Below are 23,019 nucleotides of genomic sequence, written 5' to 3'. Positions count from 1 at the left end.
TTGGGAGAGTGCGTGTCTCACTGTTAGGACTCTATGTGTCTCAGTGTTGGGACAGTGTGTCTCAGTGTTGGGACTGTGTGTCTCAGTGTTGGGACAGTGTGTCTCAGTGTTGGGACTGAGTGTCTCAGTGTTGGGACTGCGTGTCTCAGTGTTGGGACAGTGTGTCTCAGTATTGGGACTGTGTGTCTCAGTGTTGGGACAGTGTGCGTCTCAGTGTTGGGACTGTGTGTCTCAGTGTTGGGACTGCGTGTCTCAGTGTTGGGACAGTGTGTCTCAGTGTTGGGACTGTGTGTCTCAGTGTTGGGACTGTGTGTCTCAGTGTTGGGACTGTGTGTCTCAGTGTTGGGGCTGTGTGTCTCACTGTTGGGACAGTGTGCGTCTCAGTGTTGGCACTGTGTGTCTCAGTGTTGGGACTGTGTGTCTCAGTGTTGGGAGAGTGCGTGTCTCACTGTTAGGACTCTATGTGTCTCAGTGTTGGGACTGTGTGTCTCAGTGTTGGGACTGTGTGTCTCAGTGTTGGGACTGTGTGTTTCAGTGTTGGGACTGTGTGTCTCAGTGTTGGGACTGTGTGTTTCAGTGTTGGGACTGTGTGTCTCAGTGTTAGGACTGCGTGTCTCAGTGTTGGGACTGCGTGTCTCAGTGTTGGGACTGTGTGTCTCAGTGTTGGGACTGCGTGTCTCAGTGTTGGGACTGTGTGTCTCAGTGTTGGGACTGCGTGTCTCAGTGTTGGGACTGTGTGTTTCAGTGTTGGGACTGTGTGTCTCAGTGTTGGGATAGTGTGTGTCTCAGTGTTAGGACTGTGTGTCTCAGTGTTGGGACAGTGTGTCTCAGTGTTGGGACTGTGTGTGTCTCAGTGTTAGGACTGTGTGTCTCAGTGTTGGGACTGCGTGTCTCAGTGTTGGGACTGTGTGTCTCAGTGTTGGGACTGCGTGTCTCAGTGTTGGGACTGTGTGTTTCAGTGTTGGGACTGTGTGTCTCAGTGTTGGGATAGTGTGTGTCTCAGTGTTAGGACTGTGTGTCTCAGTGTTGGGACTGTGTGTCTCAGTGTTGGGATAGTGTGTGTCTCAGTGTTAGGACTGTGTGTCTCAGTGTTGGGACAGTGTGTCTCAGTGTTGGGACAGTGTGTGTCTCAGTGTTAGGACTGTGTGTCTCAGTGTTAGGACTGCGTGTCTCAGTGTTGGGACTGTGTGTTTCAGTGTTGGGACTGTGTGTCTCAGTGTTGGGATAGTGTGTGTCTCAGTGTTAGGACTGTGTGTCTCAGTGTTGGGACTGTGTGTCTCAGTGTTGGGACAGTGTGTCTCAGTGTTGGGACTGTGTGTCTCAGTGTTAGGACTGTGTGTCTCAGTGTTGGGACTGTGTGTCTCAGTGTTGGGAGAGTGCGTGTCTCACTGTTAGGACTCTATGTGTCTCAGTGTTGGGACAGTGTGTCTCAGTGTTGGGACTGTGTGTCTCAGTGTTGGGACAGTGTGTCTCAGTGTTGGGACTGTGTGTCTCAGTGTTGGGACTGCGTGTCTCAGTGTTGGGACTGTGTGTTTCAGTGTTGGGACTGTGTGTCTCAGTGTTGGGATAGTGTGTGTCTCAGTGTTAGGACTGTGTGTCTCAGTGTTGGGGCTGAGTGTCTCACTGTTGGGACAGTGTGTCTCAGTGTTCGGAGAGTGCGTGTCTCACTGTTAGGACTCTATGTGTCTCAGTGTTGGGACTGTGTGTCTCAGTGTTGGGACAGTCTGTCTCAGTGTTGGGACAGTGTGTCTCAGTGTTGGGACAGTGTGTCTCAGTGTTGGGACTGTGTGTCTCAGTGTTGGGACAGTGTGTCTCAGTGTTGGGACTGAGTGTCTCAGTGTTGTGACTGTGTGCCTCAGTGTTGGGACTGTGTGTCTCAGTGTTGGGACTGTGTGTCTCAGTGTTGGGAGAGTGCGTGTCTCACTGTTAGGACTCTATGTGTCTCAGTGTTGGGACAGTGTGTCTCAGTGTTGGGACTGTGTGTCTCAGTGTTGGGACAGTGTGTCTCAGTGTTGGGACTGAGTGTCTCAGTGTTGGGACTGCGTGTCTCAGTGTTGGGACAGTGTGCGTCTCAGTGTTGGGACTGTGTGTCTCAGTGTTGGGACTGCGTGTCTCAGTGTTGGGACAGTGTGTCTCAGTGTTGGGACTGTGTGTCTCAGTGTTGGGACTGTGTGTCTCAGTGTTGGGACTGTGTGTCTCAGTGTTGGGGCTGTGTGTCTCACTGTTGGGACAGTGTGCGTCTCAGTGTTGGCACTGTGTGTCTCAGTGTTGGGACTGTGTGTCTCAGTGTTGGGAGAGTGCGTGTCTCACTGTTAGGACTCTATGTGTCTCAGTGTTGGGACTGTGTGTCTCAGTGTTGGGACTGCGTGTCTCAGTGTTGGGACTGTGTGTCTCAGTGTTAGGACTGTGTGTCTCAGTGTTGGGACTGTGTGTCTCAGTGTTGGGACTGTGTGTTTCAGTGTTGGGACTGTGTGTCTCAGTGTTGGGACTGTGTGTTTCAGTGTTGGGACTGTGTGTCTCAGTGTTAGGACTGCGTGTCTCAGTGTTGGGACTGCGTGTCTCAGTGTTGGGACTGCGTGTCTCAGTGTTGGGACTGTGTGTCTCAGTGTTGGGACTGCGTGTCTCAGTGTTGGGTCTGTGTGTTTCAGTGTTGGGACTGTGTGTCTCAGTGTTGGGATAGTGTGTGTCTCAGTGTTAGGACTGTGTGTCTCAGTGTTGGGACAGTATGTCTCAGTGTTGGGACAGTGTGTGTCTCAGTGTTAGGACTGTGTGTCTCAGTGTTGGGACTGCGTGTCTCAGTGTTGGGACTGTGTGTCTCAGTGTTGGGACTGCGTGTCTCAGTGTTGGGACTGTGTGTTTCAGTGTTGGGACTGTGTGTCTCAGTGTTGGGATAGTGTGTGTCTCAGTGTTAGGACTGTGTGTCTCAGTGTTGGGACTGTGTGTCTCAGTGTTGGGATAGTGTGTGTCTCAGTGTTAGGACTGTGTGTCTCAGTGTTGGGACAGTGTGTCTCAGTGTTGGGACAGTGTGTGTCTCAGTGTTAGGACTGTGTGTCTCAGTGTTAGGACTGCGTGTCTCAGTGTTGGGACTGTGTGTTTCAGTGTTGGGACTGTGTGTCTCAGTGTTGGGATAGTGTGTGTCTCAGTGTTAGGACTGTGTGTCTCAGTGTTGGGACTGTGTGTCTCAGTGTTGGGACAGTGTGTCTCAGTGTTGGGACTGTGTGTCTCAGTGTTAGGACTGTGTGTCTCAGTGTTGGGACTGTGTGTCTCAGTGTTGGGACAGTGTGTCTCAGTGTTGGGACTGTGTGTCTCAGTGTTGGGACAGTGTGTGTCTCAGTGTTAGGACTGTGTGTCTCAGTGTTGGGACAGTGTGTCTCAGTGTTGGGACTGTGTGTCTCAGTGTTGGGACTGCGTGTCTCAGTGTTGGGACTGTGTGTTTCAGTGTTGGGACTGTGTGTCTCAGTGTTGGGATAGTGTGTGTCTCAGTGTTAGGACTGTGTGTCTCAGTGTTGGGACTGTGTGTCTCAGTGTTGGGATAGTGTGTGTCTCAGTGTTAGGACTGTGTGTCTCAGTGTTGGGACAGTGTGTCTCAGTGTTGGGACAGTGTGTGTCTCAGTGTTAGGACTGTGTGTCTCAGTGTTAGGACTGCGTGTCTCAGTGTTGGGACTGTGTGTTTCAGTGTTGGGACTGTGTGTCTCAGTGTTGGGATAGTGTGTGTCTCAGTGTTAGGACTGTGTGTCTCAGTGTTGGGACTGTGTGTCTCAGTGTTGGGACAGTGTGTCTCAGTGTTGGGACTGTGTGTCTCAGTGTTAGGACTGTGTGTCTCAGTGTTGGGACTGTGTGTCTCAGTGTTGGGACAGTGTGTCTCAGTGTTGGGACTGTGTGTCTCAGTGTTGGGACAGTGTGTGTCTCAGTGTTAGGACTGTGTGTCTCAGTGTTGGGACAGTGTGTCTCAGTGTTGGGACTGTGTGTCTCAGTGTTGGGACTGAGTGTCTCAGTGTTGGGACAGTGTGTCTCAGTGTTGGGACAGTGTGTCTCAGTGTAGGGACTGTGTGTCTCAGTGTTGGGACAGTGTGTGTCTCAGTGTTAGGACTGTGTGTCTCAGTGTTGGGACAGTGTGTCTCAGTGTTGGGACTGTGTGTCTCAGTGTTGGGACTGAGTGTCTCAGTGTTGGGACAGTGTGTCTCAGTGTTGGGACAGTGTGTCTCAGTGTTGGGACTGTGTGTCTCAGTGTTGGGACTGAGTGTCTCAGTGTTGGGACTGTGTGTCTCAGTGTTGGGACAGTGTGTTTCAGTGTTGTGACTGTGTGTCTCAGTGTTGGGACTGCGTGTCTCAGTGATGTTGACACTTCCAGCATGCCCATTATCCTGCTGTTAACTCCTGGCAGGGGTGGGGAGGGCAGGGTTAGTATTCAGTGAGTTATATGAAATTGTGAAACCTGCTTCACTGGACCTCCAGGCTCACACCCAGCTCCTCCTGATATGGACCCTGCCACTGACTCTCTGAATTCTAAAGAGGAAGCAGAATGTTTGCAAAATAGTGCAATGTGGTTAATTACTGTAATTCACTCTGCTTCTGTTTTGCAAATTGCCATTACTAAAGAGTTGCTTAACAGTTCCAGACCCTGGCTGCTGAATTGTTATATTGAACAGATTAGGGAGATATCAATTGGGAAAGAGGAATCTTCAGGGAAAGAGGCAATGAGGAGAGTTTGAAAAGTTTCAAGTTGTTTCCATTGCTGACTTCTTGGGTCAGACATCAGTCACCACTGAACCCTTTGGACAGGTAAAAAGCAGAAGCATAAATGAACAATTTTGTCACGTACTGGATTAGTACGAGCAGTAACTAAGCAAGTAACTAATATTAGCAGGAACTAAGCCAAGTGTTGGAACTCTGGGATGTACTAATGATGCTGGGTTAAATAAAAGGGAACATAGCTTTAAATTAAGGGGTGGTAATTATAGGACGGATGTCAGAGGTAGGTTCTTTACTCAGAGGGTAGTAAGGGCGTGGAATGCCCTGCCTGCAGCAGTTGTGGACTCACCAACTTTAAGGGCATTCAAATGGTCTGTGGATAGGCATATGGATAACATTGGAATAGTTTAGGTTAGAGGGTCATTAGATTGGTTCCACTGGTCAGCGCAACATCGGGGGCCGAAGGGCCTGTACTGCGCTGTAATGTTCTATGTTCTATAAATAAGCCTAAAGTTTTTTATTTTATTGACAAAAGGTTAATGTCAGAGTCAGGGACGAGCAATGAATGTTCATCATCTGTCCTTGAAGCTTTCTTTGGGTGAAGTGAAATGATAATGACCACCCAAAAACTACCTTTAACGAGACAAGGCCGGTCCTGTACAGACCAAAACTGACTCTCCAATTAGCTCACACACATTCAATTGCTCAGTAACTCTGTCGAAAACTAAGAATGGGTCCAAAGTTCCCACAATCAATATTAAGCTCATACATCAGTAACTTTAGTTTTTGTCACCAACCTTTCTGAGAATACGGAGCGACATTCCTTATCCTCTAGACCGAAGACTCAGGCTGGAATTCTCCGGCCATTCACATCCCACCACCACTGCCAGCGGGAACAGAGAATTTGTCGTTCAGCCAAATTGCTGCTCATTGCAGCGGGACTGGAGAATCCCAGCAGCGGGACTGGAGAATCCCAGCAGCGGGACTGGAGAATCCCAGCCATGGGGCGAGATCGGAGAAGCCCAGCCCCGGGCGAGATCGGAGAATCCCAGCCCCGGGCGAGATCGGAGAAGCCCAGCCGTGGGGCAAGGTCGGAGAATCCCAGCCCCGGGCGAGATCGGACAATCCCAGCCACGGGTGAGGTCGGAGAATCCCAGCCCCGGGCGAGATCGGAGAATCCCAGCCGCGGGTGAGGTCGGAGAATTTTGGCTGCAATTCCTGATTCTCCAGAGTTTGGAAAATCATGATGAACACATTTACAATATCCTCACCTGACTCTTTAATATTTTGACCTGGAAACCATCAGGTCCTGGAAATTTACCAATCTTAAATCCCATTTATTTACTCCACCAACATTGTTTTTACATGTTTTAAATCCAATTTGATTTTTCTAAAAGACTGCAGCATTATCACTTAACAAACCCTCATAGAGGGAAGGCACGGTAACACAGTGGTTAGCATTGCTGCCTCACAGCGCCAGGAAATCGGGTTCGAATTGTGGCTTGGGTCACTGCCTGTTCTCCCCGCGTCTGCATGAGTTTCCTCCAGGCACTCCGATTTCCTCCCACAGTCTGAACAAAGTGCCGGTTACCTTGAAAAGCAGTTGATTAGTCTCTACGGTGCAGCACTCTCTAACACAAGCAGCCAACTGCGCTCGGTGTCTCAGTGTAAGGTCCGACACTGAAATTTCCCACTGAACCACAAGAAAGTCTGAAGTATCACAATGCTTAAACAGGAACGTGACCATAAAATACACATCACCCACTCAGAATCCAAAAACCAAACTCCAAAACACTCAAAACCAAAGTTAACTCTGGCTGTTTACTTACCCGTTGTGACACAGAAGGCCAGGCTCAGGATTGAGAGAAATGGCTCAAACATTTTAAACCAACTTATTCTTCAAAGACTAACTTCCCGTTCTTTCACACAGAGTATGTATAAAACCGCTGGTATTGCGAATGTGACGGAATTTCATTGCAGTTCATGGGACTCAAATACAACCACAGAAAGAGGAAGAAATAACATGAGGGACGGTCCTCTGAAAAACAATTCACAAATCAGGAAACAAGTACGCTGACCCTTTTGCACCAATCACCCTTCAAAGCCTCTTCTACTGAATACAGTGGCTGGAATTGTACCATTCCATCCAACACAGAATCGGAGCGGGCGAGGGGCAGACAATGGGAATGTCCGTTGACCTTGGCTGGGATTTTATGTTTCAGGATGATGGGGCTGTGAAATCCCGCAGTGACCCCAACTCTGGTCAAGATCCACAGGCACTGTGTACATAAGAACATAAAAACATGAATAGGAGCAGGAGTAGGCCATCCAGCCCCTCGAGCCTGCCCCGCCATTCAATAAGATCATGGCTGATCTGAAGTGGATCAGTTCCACTTTCCCACCCTCTCCCCATAACCCTTAATTCCCTTGTCTATCAGAAATCTATCTACCTGTGACTTAAATATATTCAGCGAAGTAGCCTCCACCACTTCAACAGGCAGAGAATTCCAGAGATTCACCACCCTTTGAGTGAAGAAGCTCCTCCTCAACTCCGATCTAAACTGCACCTCCCCCCCCCTTATCTTGAGGCTGTGCCCTCTAGTCCTGCTATCCTTTCTAAGCGGGAAGAATCTCTCTACCTCTACCCTATCCATCCCTTTCATTATCTTATACGTCTCTATAAGATCCCCCCTCATCCTTCTAAACTCCAACGAGTACAGACCCAGTCTATTCAGTCTCTCTTCATAGTCCAACCCCCTCATCTCCAGTATCAGCCTAGTGAACCTCCTCTGCACTCCCTCCAAGGCCAATATATCCTTCCGCAAGTGCGGCAACCAAAACTGCACACAGTACTCCAGCTGCGGCCTCACCAGTACCCTGTACAGTTGCAGCAAGACCTCCCTGCTTTTATATTCTATCCCCCTCGCTATAAAGGCCAGCATCCCTTTCGCCTTCTTGATCACCTGCTGCACCTGCAGACTGGGTTTTTGCGACTCATGCACAAGGACCTCCAGGTCCCTCTGTACCGTAGCATGCTGTCGCTTTTCGCCTTTTAAATAATAATCCCTCCTACTATTATTTCTGCCAAAGTGGATAACCTCACATTTGCTAACATTATACTCCATCTGCCAAGTCCTCGCCCACTCGCTCAGCCTATCCAGATCCCTCTGCAGACTTTCCACACCCTCCGCACAATTTGCTTTTCCACTCATCTTTGTGTCATCAGCAAATTTCATCACCCTACACTCAGCCCCCTCCTCCAGATCATCTATATAAATGGTAAACAGTTGAGGCCCCAGCACCGATCCCTGCGGCACTCCACTAGTCACCAACCGCCAACCAGAATAGTACCCATTGATTCCAACTCTCTGCTTCCTATTAGACAACCAATCCTCTATCCACACTAACACCTTACCCCCAACTCCATGCACCCTAACCTTCTGCAGCAAACTTTTGTGAGGCACCTTATCAAACGCCTTTTGGAAATCTAAAAACACCACATCCACCGGTTCCCCTCTATCTTCCACACTAGTCACATCCTCATGGAAATCCAATAAATTTGTCAAACACGACTTCCCCTTAACGAACCCATGCTGTGTCTGCTCAATCAAACCATTCTTTTCTTGGTGCCTCGCTATTTCTTCTTTGATGACGGATTCTAGTTTTTTTCTGTACAGATGTTAAACTAACTGGTCTATAATTCCCTGCCTTTTGTCTGCTACCTTTTTTAAACAGCGGCGTAGCATTAGCCATTTTCCAATCTTCCGGCACTTCCCCGGAGTCCAGTGAATTTTGGTAAATAATCACTCAGGCATCCACTATCACCTCTGCCATTTCCTTCAGAACCCTGGGATGCATTCCATCCGGTCCTGGGGACTTGTCTACCTTCAGTCCCTTTTGTCTATCAAGCACTACCTCTCTAGTGACATTAAGGCCCTCATGTACCATCTTTCTATCTTTAATATCCGGCAAACTATTCGCGTCCTCCTCCCTGAAGGCCGAGGCAAAAAACTTATTTAAAGCCTCAGCCATTTCCTCATCTCCCACCACTAAATCCCCCCTCTCATCCTCTAAGGGTCCAATATTCACTCTAGCCAGTCTCTTCTTCAATATATATTTGTAAAAACTTTTACTGTCAATTTTTATATTTAGAGCTAGTTTAGCTTCATACTCTATTTTTCCTTTCTTTATCATCTTCTTAGTCATTCTTTGTTGTTTTTTAAATCTTTCCACCTACTATTTTTAGCCACTCTAAACGCTTCAGCTTTTAATTTAATACTCTTCTTTATTTCCTTCGATAACCACGGCTGGTTATCTCTTCTCCTACATTCCTTCTTTACCATCGGAATATATTTCTGCTGAGTACCGATAAAGATCTCCTTAAAAATCCTCCACTGTTCCTCAGCCGTCCTACTAACCAATCTGTGCCCCCAATCTACATTTACCAATTCCACTCTCATCCTATCATACTCCCCTCTGTTCAAACAGAGGACACAGGTTCGGGACCCTACTTTCTCATCCTCCATCTGCATCAGCAATTCAACCATACAATGATCACTCGTCCCAAGAGGATCCCTCACAAGAGGATCCCTAATTCCATCTGCCTCGTTACACAGCACCACATCTAAGATAGCTCGCTCCCTCGGAGGTTCCGTCACACACTGCTCAAGGAAACTATCCCGACAGCATTCCAAGAACTCTTCCTCAAGCCCACCGCATCCAACTTGAGTCAACCAATCAATATGCAGATTAAAATCCCCCGTAATTATCGCCGTTCCATTTCTGCACGCATCATTTATTTCCTTGTTTATAGCCCACCCCACCTCAAAGTTATGGTTTGGGGGCCTATAGATCACACCCACCAGCGTCTTCCTCCCGTTACTGTTCCTTATCTCCACCCACAACGATTCCACGTTTTGTTCTTTGGAGCCTATATCTTCCCTTACTACCACCCTGATATTATCCTTTATTAACAGAGCTACCCCACCTCCTTTCTCCTCCTGTCTATCCTTCCTAAACGCCTGATACCCCTGGATATTCAGTTCCCAGTCCCGGTCACCCTGCAACCACGTTTCCATAATGGCCACTAGATCATACCCATTTGTGCTGATCTGCGCCACCAGCTCATTCACTTTGTTCCGAATGCTTTGTGCATTCAGGTAAAGTGTCTTTATACCAGCCTTTATCTGGACCTTATTTGTAGAAACGCTACTAACCTCTCTCGTGCCCCCTACTCCTTTAATTAGTGGAAGATCCTCAACATTTACCTGCACATATACCCTCTCCTTTACTTTAGATTTTGTAATTTCCCCCACTCCTTCACCCTCCCCCCCACTAATTAGTTTAAAGCCCTATCTACAGTCCTAGTTATACAATTCGCCAGGACTCTGGTCCCACCACGGTTCAGACTCAGACCATCCCACCTGAACAGGTCCCACCTGCCCCAATACTGGTGCCAATGCCCCATAAATTCAAACCCATTCCTCCCACACCAATCCCTGAGGCACGCATTCACCTCCTTAATCCTATTTACCCTGCACCAATTTGCACATGGTTCAGGTAGTAATCCAGAGATAACCACCTTGTCGGTTCTGCTTTTTAATTTGGTTCCCAGATTTTCATACTCCCTCTGCAGATCCTTAGTTCCTATTTTGCCGATGTCGTTGGCACCCACATGAACCACGATGTCCGGATTCTCACCCTCCCACTCCAGGTTCCTCTGCAGCCCAGATGAGACATCCTGGACCCGAACACCAGGCAGGCAACACACCCTTCGGTATTCTTTACCCTTGTCACAAAGGACAGTGTCTATGTCCCTAACTACACTATCCCCATTGGTAATTGGTACCATTGGTAAGCCAAGGTGGCTGGATCTCCAGCACTGAGTCCGTCTCTGTGGCTCAGAAGGGAAGCGGGGAGAGCAGGAGAGTAATAGTTATTGGGGACACAATGGTTAGAGGGACAGATAGGAGGTTCTGCAGCAGCAAAAGAGACTCACGGATGGTATGTTGCCTCCCAGTTCCAAGGTCCGTGACGTCTCGGACTGTGTTTTCAGGATCCTTAAGGGGGAAGGGGATCAGTCACAGGTTGTGGTACCCATCGGTACCAACGAAATAGGAAGGAGAAGGGAGGGGGAACTGAAACAGGAATTTAGGGAACTAGGATGGAAGCAGAGATAAAGCATGTGGTCATCTCTGGTTTGTTGCCAGTGCCACGTGCTAGTGAGTTGAGGAACAAGGAGAGAGTGCAGATTAACAAGTGGCTGCGGGGATGGTGCAGGAGAGAGGGTTTCATTGACATGGATAATTGGAGAACATTCTGGGGAAGGTGGGACCTGTACAAACAGGACAGTTTGCACCTGAACCAGAGGGGCACCAATATCCTGGGAGGGAAATTTGCTACGGCTCTTCGGGTGAGGGGATGTGGTGGTGATTTAAACTAATTTGTCAGAGGGATGGGAAAATGAGCTGCAGTTCAAAAGCCAGTGTTAAGGGTAGTGAGGTACTGAGGAAGCTTCCATGGCTACAGGAGTGTACAGGCAGACAGGATAGTGGGTTGAAGTGTTTCCATTTCAATGCAAGGAGCATCCAGAATAAGGAAGGTGAACTTGGAACTTGGATTGGTACTTGGGACTATGATGTGTGACCATTACAGAGACATGGTTAGAACAGGGACAGGAATGGTTGTTGGCAGTTCTGGGGTATAGATGTTTCAGTAAGAGTGGGGAAGGTGGTAAAAGAGGTGGAGGAGCAGCATTGTTAATCAAGAATAGTTTAACGGCTGCTGAAAGGCATTTCGAGGGGGATCTGCCTACTGAGGTCATGTGGGCTGGAGTTAGAAATAGGAAAGGATTGGTCACGTTGTTAGAAGTTTTCTACAGGCCCCCAAATAGTAACAGAGATGTGGAGGAGGAAATGGCAAAGCAGATTATGGATAGTTGTGGAGGTCACAGGGTAGTTATCATGGGTGACTTTAACTTTCCAAATATTGATTGGAACCTTTATAGTTTGAACAGTTCAGATGGGGCAGTTTTTGTACAGTGTGTGCAGGAGGGTTTCCTGACACAATATGTGGATAAGCCAACAAGAGGTGGGGCCACATTGGACTTGGTACTGGGTAATGAACCGGGACAAGTGTTAGATTTATTTGTGGAGAGCACGTTGGAGATAGTGACCACAATTCGGTGTCCTTCATTATTGCAATGGAGAGGGATAGGGTCACACGGCAGGGCAAGGTTTATAATTGGGGCAGGGGTAATTATGATGCGATTAGGCAAGAATTAGGGAGCATAAAATGGGAACAGAAACTGTCAGGAATGGGCACAAACGAAAAGTGGAGCTTGTTCAAGGAATCAATACTGCGTGTCCTTGATAGGTATGTCCCTGTCAGGCAGGGAGGAAATGGCCGAGTGAGGGAACCATGGTTCACAAAGGAGGTTGAATGTCTTGTCAAGAGGGAAAAGGAAGCGTATGTAAGGATGAGAAAACAAGGTTCAGTTGGGTCACTTGAGGGTTACAAGGTAGCAAGGAATGAGTTGAGGAAAGGGCTTAGAGAGCTAGGAGGGGGCGGATAAATGAAAACCCCAACGCTTTTTACTCTAATGTGAGAAACAAAAGAATGACCAGGGTCAGGTTAGGGCCAGTCAAGGATAGTCGTGGGAACTTGTGCATGGAGTCAGAAGAGATAGGAGAGGCGTTGAATGAATACTTTTCTTCAGTGTTCACTAAGGAGAGGGGCCATGTTTTTCAGGATGAGTGAGTGATACAGGATGGAGGAAGTAGATGTTCTGAGGGAAGATGTGTTCGCAATTTTAAAAAACCTGAAGGTTGAAAAGTCCCCTGGGCCAAATGGGATACATCCCAGGATAGGTTGGGTGGCATGGAATGAGATAGTGGAGCCTTTAGCTTTAATCTTTGGGAACTCAGTGTCCACAGGGATTGTGCTAGAGGATTGGAAAGTGGTGAATGTTGTTCCTCTCTTCAAGAAAGGAAATAAGAATGTCCCTGGTAATTATAGGCCGGTTAGTCTTACTTCGGTGGTTGGTAAGTTAATGGAAAGGGTCCTGAGGGATAGGATTTCTGACCATTTGCTGAGATGCAGCATAATCCAGGATACTCAGCATGGTTTTGTGAGGGATCAGTCTTGCCTCAGAAATTTGATTGAGTTCTTTGAGGAGGTAACTAAGTATGTAGACAAAGGTAGAGCAGTTGATGTTGTATACATGAATTTTTGTAAGACATTTGATAGGGTTTGGTAGCCTCATGAAGAAAGTAAGGAGGTGTAGGATAGAAGGAAATTTGGCTGATTGGATCAGTAACTGGCTATCTCATAGAAGACAGAGGGACAATTTTCAGACTGGAGGCCAGTTCCCAGCGGTGTTCCACAGGGATCAGTGCTGGGTCCTCTGCTATTTGTGATTCTTATCAATAACTTGGAAGAAGGGGCTGAAGGGAGGGTTAGTAAATTTGTTGATGACACGAAGATTGGTGGAGTAGTGGATGAGGTGGAGGGCTCTTGTAGGCTGCAAAGAAACATTGATAGGATGCAGAGCTGGGCAGAGAAGGGACAGATGGATTTTAACCCTGATAAGTGCGAGGTGATTTATTTTGACAGGACATTTGGTAGAATACAGATTACAGGATCAACATCAGGATCCTGAGGAATATGAAGGAATAGAGAGATCTTGGGGTTGATGTCAACAGACCTCTGAAGGTTGCCACTCAATGGATAGAGACGTGAAGGGATCTTATAGTGTGTTAGCGTTTATCAACAGAGGTTTGAGTTTAAGAGTGATGGGGTTATGCTGCAACTGTACAGGAGCTTGGTGAGACCACATTTGGAATATTGTGTGCAGTTCTGGTCACCTCACTATAAGAAGGTTGTGGAAGCACTGGAGAGAGTGCAGAGGAGATTTACCAGGATGCTGCCTGGTTTGGAGAGTAGGTCTTATAAGGAAAAGTTGAAGGAGCTGGGGCTTTTCTCTTTACAAAAGAAAGAACAAAAGAACAAAAACAGCCCGGGAAACAGGCCCTTCGGCCCAACGAGCCCACGCCGCCATTTTAACACGACCAGTCCCCCGCTCCACCCATGGCCCTTATCTATTGTTTTCTGGCAATCCACACTGAGGGAAACTAATTTAGGGACAATTTATTACTTCCAATCAGCCTAACAGCACATCTTTGGGGTGTGGGAGGAAACCGGAGCACCCGGAGAAAACCCATGCAAACACGGGGAGAATGCGCAAACTCCCACAGACACCGGCCCAAATCCATGTGTCTGCACAGCAAACAGTGATAGTCACTGAGCTGTCGTCTTGCCCAGTATCTGGTCCAGTTTAGGCACACACTAACGACATGAAGCACTAGGCCAATCTCAAAAATTTAAGAGCAGCCCAAGTACGACCCATCGCGTGTATGTCCCTCGTTGGACAACAAGGTGGACCGACTTAAAACCTATGAATGAAAAGAGAAAAAACATTATTATTGTACCATATCCATTTACATTACCAGTGACGCCCCAATGCTAATGAACCTTATTTAAAACAATCTCCTATATCCACCCATCTCCAACCCACTCATGTGCCTGTCTAAGTTACTCTTAAACAACTCCAGCGTGCCTGCCTCCATCACCTTACTTGGCAGAGCATTTCATACCCCCACTACCCTCTAAGTGAAAAACCTCCCTCGAATATCTGTGTTATACCTCTCCCCCCTCACCTTAAGCCCATGGCCCCTCGTAGTGTGTGTCTCTAACGTAGGAAATAGCTTACCTCTGTTTACTCTATCTATACCCTTCATAATCTTATATACCTCTATTAGATCCCCCCTCAATCACCGTCTTTCAAGGGAAAACAGCCCCAGTTTGGTCAATCTTTCCTCATAACCCAGTCCTTCCATACCAGGCAACATCCTGGTAAACCTCCTCTGCACTCTCTCCAGAGTCTCCACGTCCTTCCTGTAGTAAGGCGACCAGAACTGGACGCAGTACTCCAAATGCAGCCTAACCAACGTTCTGTACAACTGCAACATTAGACTCCAGCTCTTATATTCTGTATCTCTTCCGATAAAGGCTAACATACCATAGGCTTTCTTCACAACCTTCTCCACTTGTACTGCCACCTTTAAAGACTTGTGCGCTTGCACCCCCAGGTCTCGCTGTGATTCTATACTCCTTATGGGCTTACCCTTTATCATATAACTCCCCGCTATATTATTCCGGCCAAAATGCATCACCTGACATTTATCCGGATTAAACTCCATTTGCCATATATCTGTCCAATATACCAGCCTATCAATATCCCATTGTATTGCCAGACACTGCTCCTCACTGCCCACCAATCCAACCATCTTGGTGTCATCAGCAAATTTGCTGATCACACCACTTACTCCCTCTCCCAAGTCATTTATATACACTGCAAAGAGAAGAGGTCCCAGTACTGAGCCCTGCGGCACACCACTAGTGACAGACCTCCAGCTAGAAAAGGACCCCTCCACTACTACTCTCTGTCTCCTCTTTGCATGCCAGTTCTCAACCCATCTAGATACCTGGCCTCGTATCCCATGAGACTTAATCTTTTCTACCAAACTACCATGAGGGACTTTGTCAAACGCCTTACTGAAATCTATATAGACGACATCAACGGCTCGCCCTTCATCGACCGTTTTTGTCACCTCCTCAAAAAATTCTACCGGATTCGTAAGGCAAGACTTCCCCTTTACAAAGCCATGCTGTGTATCTTTAATCAGATCACAACACTTTAAGTGCTCATACATCCTATCCCTAAGAATCCTCTCCATCAACTTGCCTACCACTGATGTCAAACTCACCGGCTGATAGTTACCCGGGTTATCCCTCCTACCCTTTTTAAACAACGGTACCACATTTGCCGTCCTCCAGTCCTCTGGGACCTCACCTGTGTCCAAAGAAGAGACAAAGATTTACATCAGAGGCCCAGCAATTTCATCTCTCGCCTCCCTCAGCAGCCTAGGATAAATGCCATCGGGCCCCGGAGATTTATCAGTTTTAATGCTACCTAAAAGCCCTAACACTTCTTCCCTCGCAATCGATAGATCCTTCAATTGGTCTACAGCTCCCTCGATGACCGGACCGGACATCAAGCCCCTCTCTTTCATGAATACTGACGCAAAGTATTCATTCAGGATCTCCCCCATTCCCTCAGACTCTAAGCACAATTCCCCTCGTCTGTCCCTGAGAGGACCAATTTTTCCCCTAGCCACCCTTTTGCTCCAAACATAGGAGGAAAACGCCTTTGGATTTTCCTTAATCCGACCTGCCAAAGCCATCTCATGCCCCATTTTTGCTCTCCTAACTCCCCTTTTGAGACCCCTCCTACTCTCTCTGTATTCCTCCAATGCTCTCTCCGTTCCCACTTGCTTAGACCTGACGTACGCCTCTCGTTTCTTCCTGACCAAGTCCTCAATGTCTCTAGTAATCCACAGCTCTCTAATCCTACCTTTCCCATCCTTCCTCCTAACCAGCACATGCCTTTCCTGCACCCATTTCAGTTTTCCCTTGAAAGACTCCCACATGCCTGACGTGGACTTGCCCTCCAACCGTCTTTCCCAGTCTGTATCCCTAAGCTCCTGCCTAATCCGGCTGTATCTAGCCTTCCCCCAATTTAGCACCCTCCCCTTAAGACAGCACTCATCTTTTTCCATTCGTATCCTAAAGTAGACAGAGTTGTGGTCACTATAAGCTACATGTTCACCTAACGCAACCTCAACTACGTGACCCGGCTCATTTCCCAGAACTAAATCCAGTATAGCTCCCTCTCTCGTCGGGCTATCTACGTAGAGCAGAGGAGGATGAGAGGTGACTAAACAGAAGTTCATAAGATGATGAGGGGAGTAGACAGAGTGAATATTCAGAGACTATTTCCTCGGGCTGATGTCGCTGTTACTTGGGGGCATAACTGTAAGGCTCATGGTGGGAGATATAGGAGGGACATCCGAGGTAGATTCTTTACTCAGAGAGTGGTTGGGGTGTGGAATGCACTGCCTGCTGTGATAGTGGAGTCGGACACTTTAGGAACTTTCAAGCAGTTATTGGATAGGCACATGGAGCACACCAGAATGATAGGGAGTGGGATAGCTTGATCTTGGGTTTGGACATAGCTCAGCACAACATCGAGGGCCGAAGGGCCTGTACTGTGCTGTACTGTTCTATGTTTCTATGTTCTACAGTGAGTTGAAAAGAGTGAGAGAAAACACAAACCACAGCTCCAACACCTTATTTTTGTTTGTCCATTTCTCAGCCTCTATCTTCACTCACACCACATTTCAAACCCATGGAAGGGCAAAATGCAAAAGCTGATACCGGATTGGTGCAAACTCCGGTCAACAATGACACCCTGCTTTTGTGTAGCACCCTTAACTTAGCAACACATTCCCAGGGTTCCACACACGACAGCAGGAAATATCCGTCAGTGAAAACCCACAACACATCTCAGGAATTCAATTCCGTTTCTGTTTTTATTCCATTTTGGGAAGTAAAATAAGGAGCTCAGATTGTTTGGAAATGAAGAATGTAAATAGATATGGGAGGATCTGGGAGAATAAACACACAGATCACTGACAGGAATAACACAGACCAATAAGGTCATCACAAAAACAAAACAAAGGCTGAGTTTTATTTCTCGAGGGATAGGATTGAAAAGTAGTGACGTTTCACTGAGCTGTTATCAATCCTCACTTCCTCACCATTTGGACCACAGTGTACATTTCTGGTCTCTATTTTAGAAAGAAGATGGAGAGGCTTTGAAGAAAGTACAAAGAGGATTCACAAAGATCACACCAGGACTGGATTTAATTCCAGTCACGAAAAGATAATTGGGCAGGGTTCTTTTCTCTTGTAAAGAGAAGACAAATGATTATTTGCAAATTCATTCACGGGATGTGGGTGTCACTGGCTGGACCAGCATTTATTACCCATCACTAACTACCCTCCATCTCAGCAGGCATTGTTCAGACTCAACCACATTGCTGTGGCTCTGGAGTCACATGTAGGCCAGACCGGGTAAGGACGGCAGATTTCCTTCCCGAAAGGACATGAGTGATCTAATGGAGATGTTTAAAATGATGGAAGGTTTTGATAGCGTGACAGAGAGAGTCTCCATTTGTGGAGAAGAATGAAAAGAGAGAGCATCGATATCAGATAGTCACTAATCAATCCAATGGGAAATGGAGAAGAAAGATCTTTCCCCAGAGAGTGGTCAGAATGTGGAACTCACAGCAAGTGGCTCAAGTGTTCCGATGCAGCGGATGTCACTGCTGAACAAGTCAGAGGCCAGGGTGGAAGCTGGTTTGATGGATTTTTTATTTGGATCCATGGATGGAGCTGCTGAACAGAGTCACAGGACTGCCAATCAACTCTTAACAAAAGATCAAACATTTATTCAAGAAAAGATTGGCTATAACACACTATTCCTTCACCCAGCTAGACTTTTACAGATATGTACAGATTGTTAGGGATAACACAAGTAACTAAATGCTATCTTAAACTCGAATATACTCAGTAAGCACACAGTCCATATAAACCAAGGGAAAAGTTGTGGTCGGACATCCCACACTCTGAAACTAAGTGACAGCTGTCACCAAAACAATTTCTGTTGATTTCTCTTCCATTCTACTCACCAACCCAAACTCCTCCCCCCCCCTTCTTCTCCCATCAATCCACCAATGGTAATCAAACTGTGAGCCAAGTGGCCTCACTGGATCTCTGACTTTCCCATGAGTATTTCCAATCACTGCCTTGGAATCTTCTCCCAAATGATGCTTTTACTGCCTGTCATCACCAAGGATCCAACTCCAGGGTTTCAACCTCTCATTCTGTTATTCCTCTGCCCCGGATTGCCACATGCATTCTAGCTTCACCTCCCACACACTCTCTCAGATGCCCAGTTGTGCCAACAGAACACAACTGCTTCACAGGCTGCACTAACTTGTTACCAATCTTCCACAAGCTGACATGCCCCAGATCTGTACCCTACAGCCCTGTCTTGAACTTGGACCCTCTCTCTCTGCTCCTGATTTCACTGAACACAACCTTTTCTCAGATTTCTGTTCTTCATTCCTTTATCTTCACAGTTTTCCTGGAACTCCGTTCTGTCCCATTCCCTGGTCTTGAGGACTTTCTGTTCTGTAGCTTGGGGCTAGCTTTCTGTCGCTGTGCATTGTCTCACATTTTCTAGCAGTTTCTGAGAGAGTTGCTTACTCCTGGATTACTTTCTTTCAACTGAAGTCACTGCTCTGACTGTCTGTGTGTGGCCCCTGGTTACTGAACAATTGCCTCTTTATTTAACCCTGTATTAGCTTTAACATTGTAAAACCATCATTACAATGCAGACATCTAAACCGTGCTACAGACATGCAAGCAACTTTGAAAAATGAAACTAAAATTGAAGATTTAACCTTTTTAGCACAAATACAGAATCACAGAATGAAGCTTAATTGAAGCGAGAACTTATTTCAAATCACCACAAATACAAATATAAATTATTTAAAACCTGCTCCATTTCCTCATTGATGCGATTGTCATTGATACAGTTAAGGGAAAGTTAGTCAGCAAATAAGGAAGAGTGGTGGGATTTTTTTGATTCATTCCCGGGAGATGGGCATCATTGGCTGGTCAGCATTTATTGTCCATCCCTAGTTGCCCTTGAGAAGGTGGTGGTGAGCTGCCTTCTTGAATCGCTGCAGTCCATGTTCTGTGGGTTGACCCTCAATGCCGTTAGGGAGGGAATTCCAGGATTGTGACCCAGCGACTGTGAAGGAACAGCGATATATTTCCAAGTCAGGATGGTGAGTGACTTGGAGGGGAACTTGCAGGTGGTGGTGTTCCCCTGTATCTGCTGCCCTTGTCCTTTCAGATGGAAGTGGTCGTGGGTTTGGAAGGTGCTGTTGAAGGATTTTTGGTGAATTGCTGTTGGGTGTTTTGTAGATAGTGCACACGGCTGCTCCTGAGTGTCGCTGGTGGAGGGAGTGAATGTTTGTAGATGTGATGCCAATCAAGTGGGGCTGCTTTGTCCTGGATGGTGTCGAGCTTCATGTGTGTTGTTGGAGCTGCACCAATCCAGGCAAGTGGGGAGTATTCCACTACATTGCTGACTTGTGACATGTAATTAGTGAATGGGCTTTGGGGAGTCAGAATTTGTGTTACTATTTGTAAAATTCCCTCTCTCTGACCTGCTGTGGTGATCACAGTATTGATAAGGCCAGTCCAGTTCAGTGCCTGCTGAATGGTAACCTCCATGATGTTGAGAGTTGGAGATTCAGTGATGGTGATGCCATTGAATGCCAAGGGGAGATGGTTAGATCCTCTCTGGTTGGAGATGGTCTTTGCCTGGCTCCTGTGTGGTGGGAATGTTACTTACCAGTTGTCAGCCCAAGACTGAATGTTGTCCGGTTTTGCTACATATGGGCTCAGATTGTGTAGGCTTTGATGGGCCGAATGGCCTATTTCTGTGTGTATATTCTACACAGCTCTATGAAATCTGAGGTACACTGCTCACCTGGATTTTCTAATATAGTCGAGTATAAAACTACTGAGAGAAATAAACTCAAGCTAAAAATTAGAGTGATAATTAGGGAGATTGAATTCTGAAGTTTACTGTAATAAACACCATCTGGAATTTCTTCCAGCCCCACACAAACCTCCTCGATCCTATTGACCATCCGACCACACTTCTGGTGTCAGGAATCACCATGAGAATGGCTGCAGGGATGAGGAACTTCAGTTCTGAAGATAGATTGGAGAAATTGGGACTCTTCTCCTTGGGAAAGAGAACATTGAGAGGAGATTGAATCGAGATGTTCAAAATCAGGAGGGGTCTGGACGGAGTGGATCGGGAGAAACTGTTCCCATTGCTGGAAGGATGGAGAAGCAGAGGACACAGATTTAAAGTAATTATCACAGGAAACAATGGCGACACCAGGAGAAACCTTTTGACCCAGCGACTGGGTAAGAGCTGGAATGCACTGCCTGAGAGAGTGTGGTGGATGAAGGGTTAATCAAGGATTTCAAAGGGGAATTGGATCCTTATCTGAAAGGCAAATGTTGACAGGGCTACGGGGAAAAGGCAGGGGAGTGACATTTGGGGAAATGATCCTTCAGGGGGTCAGCACAGACACCAGGCTGAATGGCCTCATTCTGTACTGTAGCCATTCTCGGGCCATGGGATCAGGCAGAACAAATGGATCACAGAGGAGTGTTTATGGAGAGATTCGGAATTGAACAACTTAATGAGGAGACAAGTGGGGTCAGGGTGTGAGGATCTGGAATGTACTGTCTGAAAGTGTGGTGGAGACAGATTCAGCAAGAAGTCTCACAAAACCAGGTTAAAGTCCAACAGGTTTATTTAGTCGCAGAAGCCACTAGTTTTCGGAACGCTGCTCCTTTATCAGGTAACTGGGAGCTCTGTTCACAAACAGGACAGATAAAGACACAAACTCAATTTTCAAAAGAGTGTTTGGAATGTGAGTCTTTACAGGTAATCAAGTCTTAAAGGTACAGACAATGTGAGTGGAGAGAGGGTTAAGCGCAGGTTAAAGAGATGTGTATTGTCTCCAGCCAGGACAGTTAGTGACACTTTGCAAGCCCTACTTCTTGTCTTCAAACAACTGCACAACCTCAAACAGACAATTGTCTGAGGCAAACTCCCCAGCCTTCAGGAGAACAGTGACCATGACACAACACATCCCTGCCACAGCAACATCTGCAAGACTTGCCGGATCATCAACACGGATGCCATCATCTCACGTGAGAACACAACCCAGGTACACGGTACACTTGTAACTCGGCCAACGTTGTCTACCTGGTACGCTGCAGGAAAGGATGTCTCGTGGCGTGGTACATTGGGAGGCTGTGCAGACGCGACAACAATAGATGAATGAACACTGCTCGACAATCACCAGGCAATAGTGTTCTCTTCCTGTTGGAGAACACTTCAGTGGTCACGGGCATTCGCCCTCTGATCTTCGTGTAAGCGCTCTCCAAGGCAGCCTTCACGACACATGACAATGCAGAGTCGCTGAGCAGAGACTGATAGCCAAGATCCGCACATGAGGACGGCCTCAATAGGGATCTTGGGTTCATGTCACACTATCTGTAACTCCCATGACTTGCCTGGGTTTGCAAAATCTCACTAACTGTCCTGCTGGAGACAATACACATCTCTTTAACCTTTGCTTAACCCTCTCTCCACTCATATTGTCTGTGACTTTGAGACTTGATTACCTGTAAAGACTCACATTCCAACCATTATTTTGTAAACTGAGTTTGTTTCTTTATGTATCCTGTTTGTGAACAGGACACCCACTCACCTGATGAAAGAGCAGCGCTCCAAAAGCTAATGACTTGTGCTATCAAATAAACCTTTTGACTTTAACCTGATGTTGTGAGACTTCGTACTATGTTTACCCCAGTCCAACGACGGCATCTCCACATCATGGAGACAGATTCACACAGCAAGTGGTTAGGGTCTGGAATGTACTGTCTGAGAGTGTGGCGGAGACAGATTCACACAGCGAGTGGTTAGGATCTGGAATGTACTGTCTGAGAGTGTGGTGGAAAGAGATTCAATTGAAGCATTCAAAATGGAATGAGACTGTTATCTGAAGCGGGGAAATGTTCAGGGTTACAGGAAGAATGATGTGTGTGCTTACAGGGAGAAGTCAGGGGAATGGCACAAGGTGAGTGGAGCATCCAAGCCAGGCAGAAGACATGATGGGCCACATGGTCTCCTCTGCCATTCTGTGATTCAGTTTCTCCCTTATGTCCCTCCAGGCCCGACACAGGATTTGCTCAGATGAGGACGATCGTGACAGACACCTCCAGATCCTGAAAGATGCCCTCATAAGAACAGGATATGGTGCTCGACTCATAGATCGGCAGTTCCGATGCGCCACGGCGAAAAACCGCACCGATCTCCTCAGAAGGCAAACACGGGACACAGTGGACAGAGTTCCCTTCGTCGTCCAGTACTTCCCCGGAGCGGAGAAGCTACGACATCTTCTCCGGAGTCTTCAACATATCATTGATGAAGACGAATATCTCGCCGGGCTATCCCCACTCCCCCACTTCTTGCTTTCAGACAACCACACAACCTCAAACAGACCATTGTTCGCAGCAAACTACCCAGCCTTCAGGAGAACAGTGACCACAATACCACACAACCCTGCCACAGCAACCTCTGCAAGACATGCCGGATCATCGACATGGATACCATCATCACACGTGAGAATACCGTCCACCAGGTACATGGTAAATACTCTTGCAACTCGGCCAACATTGTCTACCTGATACGCTGCA

General features: G+C 47.1%; 1 protein-coding gene across 1 annotated transcript in view; it reads right to left on the bottom strand.

The window, feature by feature from the left end:
• Window positions 1–23,019, bottom strand: part of LOC145350504 (immunoglobulin superfamily member 3-like) — a 37,695-nt gene that overhangs the window by 10,897 nt on the left and 3,779 nt on the right. The window contains exon 3 of the mRNA XM_080199702.1: window positions 21,499–21,504. Coding sequence (XP_080055828.1) covers window positions 21,499–21,504 — 6 coding nt within the window. The remainder of the gene's footprint in view (window positions 1–21,498; window positions 21,505–23,019) is intronic.

The sequence above is a fragment of the Carcharhinus amblyrhynchos genome, chromosome 12 (assembly GCF_965287045.1).
Source record: "Carcharhinus amblyrhynchos chromosome 12, sCarAmb.v2.hapA, whole genome shotgun sequence".
Taxonomy (NCBI): domain Eukaryota; kingdom Metazoa; phylum Chordata; class Chondrichthyes; order Carcharhiniformes; family Carcharhinidae; genus Carcharhinus; species Carcharhinus amblyrhynchos.
The sequence above is the reverse complement of the archived record's forward strand: the minus strand, read 5'-3'. Positions and strand labels throughout refer to the sequence as shown.